The 12,041-nt window shown below is 34.1% G+C and overlaps 1 protein-coding gene across 3 annotated transcripts in view; it reads right to left on the bottom strand.

Annotated features, from left to right (window-relative positions):
* The window catches only part of LOC148615508 (beta-hexosaminidase subunit alpha-like), a 31,115-nt gene extending 24,132 nt beyond the window's left edge, over positions 1-6,983 (bottom strand). Inside the window, exons 1-4 of one of the 3 annotated variants that reach the window (XM_088581769.1) lie at positions 6,933-6,983; positions 5,225-5,549; positions 4,092-4,285; positions 917-1,378 (exon numbers count right to left, since the gene is read on the bottom strand). In XM_088581769.1, the coding sequence (XP_088437895.1) occupies positions 917-1,378; positions 4,092-4,269 (640 nt within the window). In that variant the 5' untranslated portion in view covers positions 4,270-4,285; positions 5,225-5,549; positions 6,933-6,983. The other 2 variants (XM_088581767.1, XM_088581768.1) reach the window with 2 other exon arrangements.
* Between the last annotated feature and the right edge of the window lie 5,058 nt (positions 6,984-12,041).

Here is a 12,041-nt window from a genome sequence, read left to right as displayed (position 1 = left end):
CTGCGTATGTAGTTTTCATATCAAAACTCATACGTTCTGCCAGAGCTTCTTGTGAATACGCAGAATTTTGTACCGCGCTAGACCTCTTGAACTCGTGGACCGTTATGGTGCATCCATCTGCACCATGAAAATTGGTTTGCTCATCGTGTCATAGTTTTCCTTTCCTCTTTCGTCTACCCCGGCGTTGACTTTTTATGAGCATGCAACTCGGTGGGTGTTTCTAGAAAAACATACGAAGCTTACCCTACCGGTGCACCTGGTCCATGCTCCCAGATTTTAGTGAAGTCAGAGTTGCTCATTTGCTTTTGTTAATTTGTATTTATTATTTTAATTACTTACATTTCTTTGTTGTGTATGTCTGTTTCCATGTTTAGTCTTTGTCCCTGGATTACTTTCTTTTGATTTCCGCTATAACCTTGGTTCCCTTGATTACTGCTTCTTACAATTAAGCTCTGGAACAGGGCTATGTTGCCAGATTGAAGTCATTACTACAGAAGTGTTATGGTCGTCATCATGAACTCGTGGATCCTTACGGTGCACCATGAAAACTGATATGTTCAACGTGTCATAATTTTTACCTCTTTTGTCTACCCTGGACTTGACTTTTCATGAGCAACTCAGTGGGTGTTTCTGGAAAAGCAGAGGACGCTTACCCTACTGGTGCACCTGGTCCAAGCTTCCAGTTGTTAGTGGAGTCCGAGTTCCTCATTTACTTTTGTTACTTTGTATGTATTATTTTAGTTTCTTATGTTCTTTGTTGTTTGTGTCTGTTTCCCATGTCTGGTCTTTGTCCCTGGATTACATTTTATTTCCGCTAGAACCTTGGTTCCCTTGATTACTCTTTCCCCTGAACCCAACAAAGTTTCTACAAGAAAAAATAGAAATAAACAAACCGATAATTAGAAAATCTACTTACACGTTTCGTCAGATTCAATGGACGGGTATCTTTGGCACGCTGTGTTGACATGGATGTGGAGAACATCAAGCTTCCTTGTCCTTTGGTAAATGTCTTTAGCATATTTTTTTTCTAAGTTTTCAAATCCTGATCCGTCAATATTCACTAAGTTAGAATAAAATTCTTCGACGGAGTATCTTAAATTTTGTCTAAATCTATGTATTGCATTTTCTAATATATCACATGTATTGTTTCGGATTTTGACTTTAAGTTCATTGGACACTTTGAACACACGGGACTCGTTCACCATTATTTTTTGTGGTAATGGCCAAGGTTCTCCGATCGTTGCGTTTGGAGCTCTTCTGATCATCAGAGGTTGTGTATGAACTCCTTTATGCCGAAGAAAGTAACTATCTTTACCCATAGTGATAGTCATGTTTGGTATTATATCACGACTCTGTTGTTGTCCATGATGGTTTCCATCTTGAATAAAATAAAATGAGAAACATTTTAAATGAAAATCAATTCTGTATTCTCGAGAACTACTATTTGTTGTCGTTCCCTCCGCAGGGCTCGAACCCGTATCGCTGTGACATATATGGCTACACCGCCAGTGCTAACTATATAGCCTAGCTGCCCGAGTGGTCTAGGGCGCTAGACTTAGTGCATGCGGTATTGCCATAGAGTCACTGCGGTACGAGTCCCGTGGAGGGAACAACTAAAATTTACTTTGCAAATTTGACAATTCTACATGTAACACCGTTGGGAACTTTTTAGATCCTTCTATCCTTTCCCGTATCCATTTGATCCGATTGAGCAGTGTAGCGAATAGAGTCGTCACATTCTGAGACGTTTATATATAACTATATATATACAGCTGGACTTAGTGCAGGCGATGTTGCCATAGATGTCACAACGGTACGAGTTCGAGTGTCCCGCGGAGGGAACGACCAAAAATTTACTTCGCATCGTTGGGAATTTTTCAGACCCTTGTATAAGTTTACGTTATCTAGATCACGTACATTCTTCGCTGTACCATTCCGTCTAAGTAAATTAAAATTCATAGCTCCTCCTATACAATGTATGACTGTATCATCCTGTCTAGATCCTGTTCAGTCTTCGCTGTACTATTCCGTCAAGAAGTAATTAAAATTCATAACTCCTTCATCGCCTGGATATAACTGAAATATTGCTGCTCGGGCGTTAAACCCCAACAATCAATCAATCAATCTTGAGCTTTCCAAAGTTTACTTAAAGGTGTGTTTACACTTACTGAAGACCTTTTGGAAATCTCTGAAAGTATTTACCATTTTGTATTTAGGTTTTATATACTGGTGCATTTGTCACATTTCATCATATCCATTCTATTTATCTATTATATACATTTTGGGACAGTATCATCTCGTGTAGGGACAGTCAACAGAGCACCTCTTGTACAGTTTGGGGCTGACTATCATTCCGTCTAGGAACAGTTAACACCTCCTAAACACACTTCAAAAATAAATACTGTTTGGAAATGCCTCTTGATACACCCTGTTCAGAACATACAACTAGACAATAGTTAACGCTTTGCCTCTAAACAAATATGGAGTTTGGATCGATTTCCCTCTGATTACAGACAAACCTGTGTATCTAGACACATTTGAAAACATAGCATAAAGTTATATTAATTGTCCTTTATTGACCAGCACATCAATTTATGTGGACAATATCTCAAAACTGAGTGGTTTTTTTGGCACTTTCTGTAGAATTGAAAAATTGCACAGCAAAATTATGTTAAGTTTCTAAAATCATATGAATTTTAATTATCATGGTAATGTCATCAAATAAAGGTTCATTACACCTTTGGGTAAATAGAGGTTTTTATAACAATTTTCCCTCTGAATACTGACAAACATATTCACTTGCAAAAAATCCAAAATATATCTGGACCTAGATGATGAAAATGTAATTTTATTTTCATTCTAATTAACAAAAAGATGGGAATCAAAGGAACCAAGATTCTAGCGGAAACAAAACAAAATGTAATCTAGGTACAAAGACCAAACAGGAAAAATCTCTGGTATTTTTTCATATTTTCAACATTTTTTTTTCATTTATTTGGTACAAATTTTTCATACCTGGAGATTGCTGTGCCTTAAAATTGTTCTAAAAACACAGGTTTGTCTGTAGTCAGATGGAAAATTGTGGTTAATATTTGTTAATACTTATCGAAAGGTAATGATGAACCTAAAACTATTATTAAGTGCACAGGTTCGTCTGTAATCAGAGGGTCAATTGTGGTGAAACAAAGGCCATATTTGTCAAAAGGACCTGTCATGGTTTACCGAATTTTTAGCATTAATTATGGAAAAATTAGTATCACACAGAGAACAAAATGACCCAGCTTTTTCTTGTGTTATATTTTACAATATTTTATCGCCTTAATTTGTTCTTCTAATTAATATTGTTATGATTGACTTCAGTCATGCCATTGAAAATGTAATGGGAGATAAAATGGGGAATAATAATTCTACAATTATTTTCACGAAATGCTTTAAAAAAAATTGTAAACTAGTTTGCAATGAAGCTGTCACAAATGAAAAGGTCTCTTTGTTCGGAACCCTCAGGTCGCTTGGTGGTTACGTATCAAATTATTTTTAGTGTTCTTCTTGTGGAAGGTTATAAGCTATATCATCAAACTAATGTCTTCCTCACAGCATTTAATGTAAATGAATCATTTAGTAAAGTATTTGTGTATTTCATATATGAATCAAAGTTAAATGTCGTAACCATTGCCTGAGGGTAATTCAGATAGGTTTGATTAATAACAAAATAAGATTATGTATTTGAAAGAAAATTGTAAGTAGACAAACAAATCATGTACACTATTTTGTAACGAGAATGGATATGGTAAATATGTCAAAGAGACACCTTCCATCCCCAGCCTCTCTTGGGTCTTCAATGAATGACGAGGTAACCCTCAGACCACAGGGCAGGCTGCAGCTGTTATGGCTTTTACAAAAATGTCTCAAGTTTTTGTACTTGTTTTTACAAAAAGAAAAAAAAACTATTTATCAAGAAATACGAAATAAGTACCAGTATCTTTTAATTCAAATAATCATTTGTAGACACTGCACGTTTGCTTTAATGAGAAAATGTGATTTCTAACTCGACTGCGAATACATATGACTTAAGCAAACTAATAAAAACTTACTTTGTTTGTGTGCAACAAAATGTTTCATCTGATGGTCTCTTTCCAATGAATCTGGAACATCGTTAGGATTACTGAAGTGTTTGGTAGGAACACTGTGAACTCGATGGTTGTCATAGTTGTGAATTCTATTGCCAAACACACAAACTGTCATCCATAATATTATATTGTTCACCCACATTACACCTCATCACAGACTTTATAATCGTCCAAATTTAAACAATAAAAATAACGTAAAAAATATGTACCTGAACATTGTGCATTGATGGAGTGATAGCTAAATACTAGATGGCACTTGATTACCTTCAATTAAATTCGTAACTAGTGTTTTCCATCCGGCAGTATTTCTCATATAAAATAATAATGGGCATAATTTTCAAAACTTAATATAAACAGTAAATTATTTTAGAAATGTCTCAAGTATATGTAAAATCTTAAAATTGTGTAATACTCTTTCATAGTCAACATTCTATATATGACTGGTATTTTAATATCTAAGTAAAATAGTTTTTTCCGTCGGGGAAGTTTAAGCCTATTGCATTATTCTTTAACAAGTAAATTAGAAATTAAAAATTTCAAGAAAGTATTAAAACACAAAGAAACTGGACAAATTAGCCTAACAACACGATGCAATTTAGAACGTTTTAAATCCTACCTGTTACACATTACATTGGATGTTTAAAAGATGCATACCGATGTTGAGGAGATGTAGCCACGATTCATTATCACTTTACATGTAAGATAATTTCGTTTCTCTGTATATATTTGAAAGTTTAATTGAGAAACATGTCAACAGCTGTATTCGTCAAGCGCGTTTGTAAGGGTGCATTAATGTAAATGTGTTATTTCATATATGTACTTCGAAAATATATTTTTTAAACAATGACAAATCAATACAACTCGCTGTTAAAAATCCAAAAGGAAATTAAATATATTACCCAATCTTCTCTCCTTTACGGCCGACCCCTTCAAATATTCTATGGATGTACTAATATCGATTAAAGATGAAAGTCGCATACAAAATTAATATTTTCAATTAAAATATTCTGCATGGAATTTCTTTTACTTAATAGATATGTTATATATATTTTTGTTTAATTTTCAACTACATAGATAGAAATATCTATTTTACTTACTTGCTGTGGCAGTTCACGGCTGTCGCATAACTCATTTATAGTACTTAAATCAGATTTACTGACCATATAAAATGACGGTGTAGACTAAAATGTCGATTTAATGTTGTTTATAACTGAAGTATGATCAATCGTTGTGACGAGAAATGCATCTTATCTGCATAGTTAGCCCTTGGATACAGTAACTACTGCACACCTCTCCAAAATCAATATAGTTAACTTGTCTATCTTCAAACTTAGCTGAGAATTGGCTAAGGGTCAGCTGTTACAGTCCTTCGTCTGTAATAGGTTTTAACTTCAATGTGATAACCGTTCTCAGAATAGACTTCTGTTAAAAGAAATACATTTAAAGTTCCATTATCAAGCTTTCAACATTTTTCGGTGAAATAGGAAGAATCTGTTTTGAACAGGGCATACGATTGGTCCGCATGCTGCAGCCATTGGGTTTTAGAAAGCCGTTGGTCTGAAGAAAAACGTATATTAAACTATTAACTCCCATATTCACGATTGTCAAAAAGGGCATTCAGTTTACTTCACTTGTTACACCCGTAGTGGTAAAATTCCGGAAACCATCAACGCTATATTATTAGCATCAATACCCTTAATGCTACTATACACCATACTCAGATGAAATTCCTTTTTAAAACATTATACATCTTTGTTATTCTAAAACAAAAGATTGAACACCTCGATAAAGATACGTAGTACTTGGTAGAGATTCCTCATACCTTGTAAAAGATTTCAAATCATCTTCCAAAGAAGATATAGTCAAAATGCGGGATGTTTATAGACAACATATTTGTCCAGTGTTTGTCAACAGACGGTCGGCATTCTAATAGGAACAAATTGTTTTCCGCTATTCAATGAATTATTCCTTAACTCTTATAAAGCTAACTTTATAGGTGATCTGATCCAAAAGAAAGAACATCATTTAGCCAGATCCTTTGATCTCAGTTGTCTATAAACAAACCTAATTTCGAGGATTGCCTGACCTAGCAGTAACGGACTGTTTATTTGTATCGTGCTAGACTTCTTACGATTAGGCTTCTGTGACAGGGTTATGTTGTTACAAGATGAGGTCATCACTACAGAAGCTTCATGGTCGTCATCATGAACTCGTGGATCGTTATAGTGTATCCATCTGCACCATGAGAAAAGATTTGTTCACTGGGTCATAGTTTTCCTTTCCTCTTTCATCTACTCCAGACGTGACTTATTATTTGCAACTCGGTGGGTGTTTCTAGAAAAGCAGAGGACGCTTACTCTACAGATACACCCGTTCTATGCTCTCAATTTTTAGTGAGTCCGGGTTCCTCATTTACTTTTGGGTCTTTGCACGTGCTATTTCGATTATTTCATGTTCTTTTTGTGTTTGTGTCTGTTTACCCTCTCTATTCTTTATCCTTGGAATATATATATCATGGAAAACAGATCGGTGATAATTCAAAAAATAAATAAATAAATACACAGAAATAATAAAACAATACAAACACACAGAAATAATAAAACAATACAAACACACATTAATGACCAAAATATCCTAACAAGGTTCAAGGAATAGACAATAATAAATTAATAATAGGAAAATAAAGTCATTTTTGTCGTCAATTTTAGGATGAAGACTGCCATTTTTTAGTGTAATATCTAAAACAAGAAAATTACATACACAATGTAGATAACAGAATAAAATAAAAACTAAAGACTAACTCACAAAAACTATAGTCCGTGCAATAAGTACTCCCACAAATTCGAGTAATCCGGTATGACGTGAAATTTTTCTGAAGATGTATAATAGAAACTTCATGTCGGTCAATTAATTCTGGCGTAAATATAACATATATCAATAAACAAAACTTATAGAAGCTTACTCGACATTATTCTCATTCTATTAAGAAAGTCAGTGTACAAATCACAGTAACGGACCAATTGTGAAATGCAGTCTAATTAAAATTAGCCCCTCCTATATTTTTACAGAAATCTAAATCCGCCTTTGTCGTGCATTTCATTCAAACGGTGAAAATCTACTTACCAAATATATGTATCCTCCCGAAAGTGAATAGGTCACTTAAACAAATTAAGCAAAACTTAAACAATGGGCAAAAAGACAGCAGTCGCCCGAAAAAACTTAGTTATAAAATATAACGAGAGTAGGTATTGTCTATTTGTCAAAGAGACAACAACCCCCACCGGTCTTCAATGAACGACGAGGAAACCCTCATAACACAGGACAGGTTGCAGCTGGTTCCCCAAAAAAACATTATACACACGTACAGGGTAAGAGTGGACCCTATATATTCAAGTAACATAAAAAATAAACTAATTGTGAAAACGAAACAAGACATACAGAGGCCAGATATTCCTGACTTGGGACAGGTGCAATAAAATGCGGCGTGGTTAAAGTACTTTTGCGTGATCACAACCCTCCCCCTTTAAAATCTGGCCACTGTGAAAAAAATATTACACAATTAATCACACAAAAAACCAGTTCAAATAGGTCTAAGTGCCTTGTTACAACGGAAATAAAGAAACTGAATATAAATTACACAAATGTATAAACTAAGGACTACTAGCATTTAACTGACATGCCAGCTCCAGACCAGTGCAAAACATTTCTATAGAAATCTCCGCGCACGCTGAAATAGACATGCAACACTCGTTGGTCAGTTTGATATCTTTTAATTCGAAAAAAAAAATTAGTAGGTACATTGACCCCAAGAATAAATAGAGTTAGAATACGTTTATCTCGAAAATGACCAAGATTAGTGTAATATCCGGACAAAATGAATTACGCACGCGTCTTACCAACTTACAACATATATCAAACTATTGGAAGTTTAGCATAACTGAGAGATGTTGTAGCCCAATAATTCATACATTTCATACTTAATCGAATATAACAATGTTGTTAACTCACCTCAGATCTACTTTCAACTTATTAATCAACCATATTTGCGATAAGCACCATTTTGGAAGCGACGCAAATGGGCAGCATAAAATTACAACCAATCAAAATCGGCAGATATGACATAAATAATTGAAAAGAATCAAATACAATAGAATATAAATAAGACACGAGATTCATAATTACGCGTTCAAAATGAAATAATAATAAGTAAAAACTACACAAAATTAATTTGGAGACATTATGAAAATCAATCTTCTATAACCTTTTTTCAGAAACCGAATATTTTTCAGTAAGATATAGATATCGGAAATAAAGCTTTTCAGGCAGCTCCTTATAATTTGGTCCAAAGTCTATCTCAAAGGCAGCGGTTGCGTCTTCAAAAGTCAGAATAGTTGCTACTAGCTCCATCATACCTTATTTCCCAGCGATGAAATGTTTTTACTAATTTTTTTTTATATTTTGTCTACCGAGATGTGTAGATTTTTTTATTTCGATCAGCGCAACCATGACCATGCAAAAATTCCACAAGAATATTCGGGAACTTTAACTTATACATAGCAAGTGAATTTTGTGGCGTTTGAAAGAACAACAGATTATTCGAATTCGGTATTACCATGTGTATGAATCGAATCTACTTTCCCTTTGTGTATGAATCGAATCTACTTTCCCTTTCTCGTTACACAAATAGTTCCTATAACAAAAATGGATCGGTCGTACTTGCCTGTATTAAAACTCTCTTCGATTGTGTTTTCATAAATATTTATTATTTTACTTTATAAATTTACTTTTCCGACGCAGTCGGTATATTTTTGCTTTTTACCCTTTGACCTTAAAGACGTATCTTTTTCATTTAGATTTCCAATTTTGTTATGTTTTGCTAAGATGGCTTCTACTATTTAAGTTACTTTAATATGAAACACATTTCGCCATTTTCAGCACGTCAAGTAAAGCAACATCCATGTCGTGTGCGAACAAAGCAACACATTTTTGAGACGCGTAAAATTCTTCTTTAAGAATTTTCTTATTTAAAAAATTTATATATTAAATCAAACCGTTGAAAGGAACTCCATGGGAATACACATTCTGAATATTTTTAAATTGCTTTCTTGTTTTAAAAAAACCACAGTCGCAATCGACTGAATGGGAAAATGATTGGGAACAGACCAAACGCGAGTTTGTGCACTTTCTACAAAGTGTGACATTTTGCTGCGAAAAACTGTAGTATATATATATATTTTTCATTACGTAAAAATAACTTGTGAACATATACTAGTAGCATAATTCTTGAAATCTGTGGGTAATCATGTTTACCTGGAGGTGGGTTACTTCCATTAGAAATGTAGTTCGTATATGCCGCATATCAGGGCCCATTTTTCACAAATGACATGTCATGTTAAGGTCGCCATTCTTACCATAGTCAATTTCATAATTTCATCATTGTGGAATGTATAAATTAGGCCATGCAAGCACAGGGTCTGTTACAAATCACCCTCTCTTTTATAACGCTAATTAATCGATGATGCAATTATATAGCAGTAAATGTCATTGACAGGATCTGGTTTTCTGATTCACTGTAGAGGGGATACCTCTGAACATTGAATGTCACAAATTTCAGGATCATGAACAGCATATATATATATGTTTTGCCGGAGTACCCCCATGTTAAATGTCATCAAATAAGATAGATTCACCAATCATGGACCCTCTCGGGCAAAAATAATACAATAATTACAATGAATTTAGAAAATGTGCAAATACAATATAAACATGAATATGGGAAAGTATTTCTGCTCAAGGGTCGTTCCTCTTTGTATTTTTTGTGTCAACGTCACTGTTTTAATATAATTAACTGTTATAGTAATAGTTTTTTTTTTTTGTTTTGTTTTTGTTTTGTTTTTTTGTTTTTTGTTTTTTGTTTTTGTTTTGTTTACATACATCATATACAAACAAATTATGCATTCTAACAGATTGACATATGTAACTTTGGTAAGCGTTTGATGACCGGACCATTTTATTTTAGTCTTGTCGCCAAGCCCAAGACGGTTAGCTTCAGTGGTGCCACCATAGACTGCTAATGTCCATAAAACTCACAAACGGATCAGGCTTTTTAGATAGACCGAAGAAAATTGATAACGTGTCAATCTACTCTCGTTGAAGTGAACTAACGGAAAGAATCTACGGAACCGTTAATATTTCTTCAAGAGTAAAAAACCGGTCAAATTAAAACATTTCTTTGTTTGCAAACTTTGATGAATATTAAGTAGCAATAAAAGATTGTGTGGAACTATATTTTTTTAGAAATATTCCCTAATTAAAGATGATTACCTGAAGGACACGTCGAGCGACTTTAACTAATTGCACCATTAACTATAATAGTCTGTAATTTTATATCCGAAACAGGAAACACTTTGTAAATTTGTAAGGCCAAGAAAAAAATGTACTTGTATTTCCACCATCATGCTAAAAACAAAACAAAACTAAATCAAATAAACTGCTGGGCTAAGAGCCCATCGTGAAAATATAAAATGAACCCCTCCTTTTTAAAGTATCAAAGTATAATTATTATCATTTGCACAAGTATAGTATATAAAACTTGGTACCATCAAAGTCGTCAGCTGAATGAAGTTTGAAGTGATTCACATCAGTAATTTTTAAGTAAATGCTTGACATATGAAAAAGTTCAATAACTCCAACATCAAAAAAATCCAATTCCCTCCAAAAAGTTTATAGACCTTAAGATCTATATGAATAAGTGTGTGTACGTAAAGTTTGAAGCAATTGTGAAGAACAGTTTTTGAGATATGGTGCGACATATGAAAAACCACCCCCTTTGTTTGCAAAAAAAAACTCTGAAATAAAAAAATTGCCACCAAAAGTATACAAAGCTTCAGATAAATATACTTGACAAGCGTGTTAAATTTTAATCAATTGTGATGAATTCGTTGAGATACGACGCAACATGTAAAGAAACACCTCCCTCTTTTTAGTTTCCTAGTCCCGTAACTCGGACGGATAAAATAAAATTTTCACCAAGAAGTATACAGACCGTGTGTATGACCATCATAAAAAACAACTATCTTAAGTTTCAAGTCATTTAGATATGTTGTTCTCTAGTTACGGCGCGACATGTTTACGACGGACGGAGGGACATTTGTATACACGTTGCGTACGTTGTTGGTGTCACATACGACTGAACCGGGGCTGGTTACGAAAACTTAAATGTTGCTATTAGAATGTTGAGTTATCAAAGGCAATATGGAATTAAAAAAAATCGAAAATGGTTGTTGTTTTAGGATTATAATCATAAATCTTTGAAAGATGTCCTTAATTGTGGAGGGAAAGCACTATTCGATCACAAGAACGTCCATTTTCATAATTGATTGATTGGTTGATATTCTTTATTTCCTCCAGTATTGAAGGTCATTACAAGCAAGTTTACAACACAAAGACCATTACAAAACAAACATATATACAGACTGTAAACGGAACAATAGTAGCTAAAGTATCAAAGCATTACACAAGGCATGAGTACTAACCAAAATTACACTTATGATGCGCTGAGACATCTTTCATTCCACCATACATATTATAAATGCGCTCTGCCGAACAGTGCATCAGGCGTCGCCATGTGAACGAGTCAATTGTTCCTATGAAGTCTGTTACACCACCAAGTAATGCAGTTAAGATGTCCTCATCATCTTGGTCGAAGAAAAGAACAGATTTCTGGACAGGTAATACGTCAACGATATTGTAAAATAGTTCATTTCTTTGTTCAAGTAGTTCGTAGCAGTTCAAAATTAGATGCTTGACAATGTCGGATGAATGTGTATCACATAAAGTACATAAGCCTTGTTTTACGGTCACAGTTCCAAGGGAGACCAAGGTTATCATCTGTTGACGTATGCAGAAATCGTT

This window comes from Perna viridis, chromosome 5, assembly GCF_037379345.1.
Source record: "Perna viridis isolate PV_CMFRI_1.1 ecotype Kerala chromosome 5, ASM3737934v1, whole genome shotgun sequence".
NCBI lineage: Eukaryota > Metazoa > Mollusca > Bivalvia > Mytilida > Mytilidae > Perna > Perna viridis.
The sequence above is the reverse complement of the archived record's forward strand: the minus strand, read 5'-3'. Positions and strand labels throughout refer to the sequence as shown.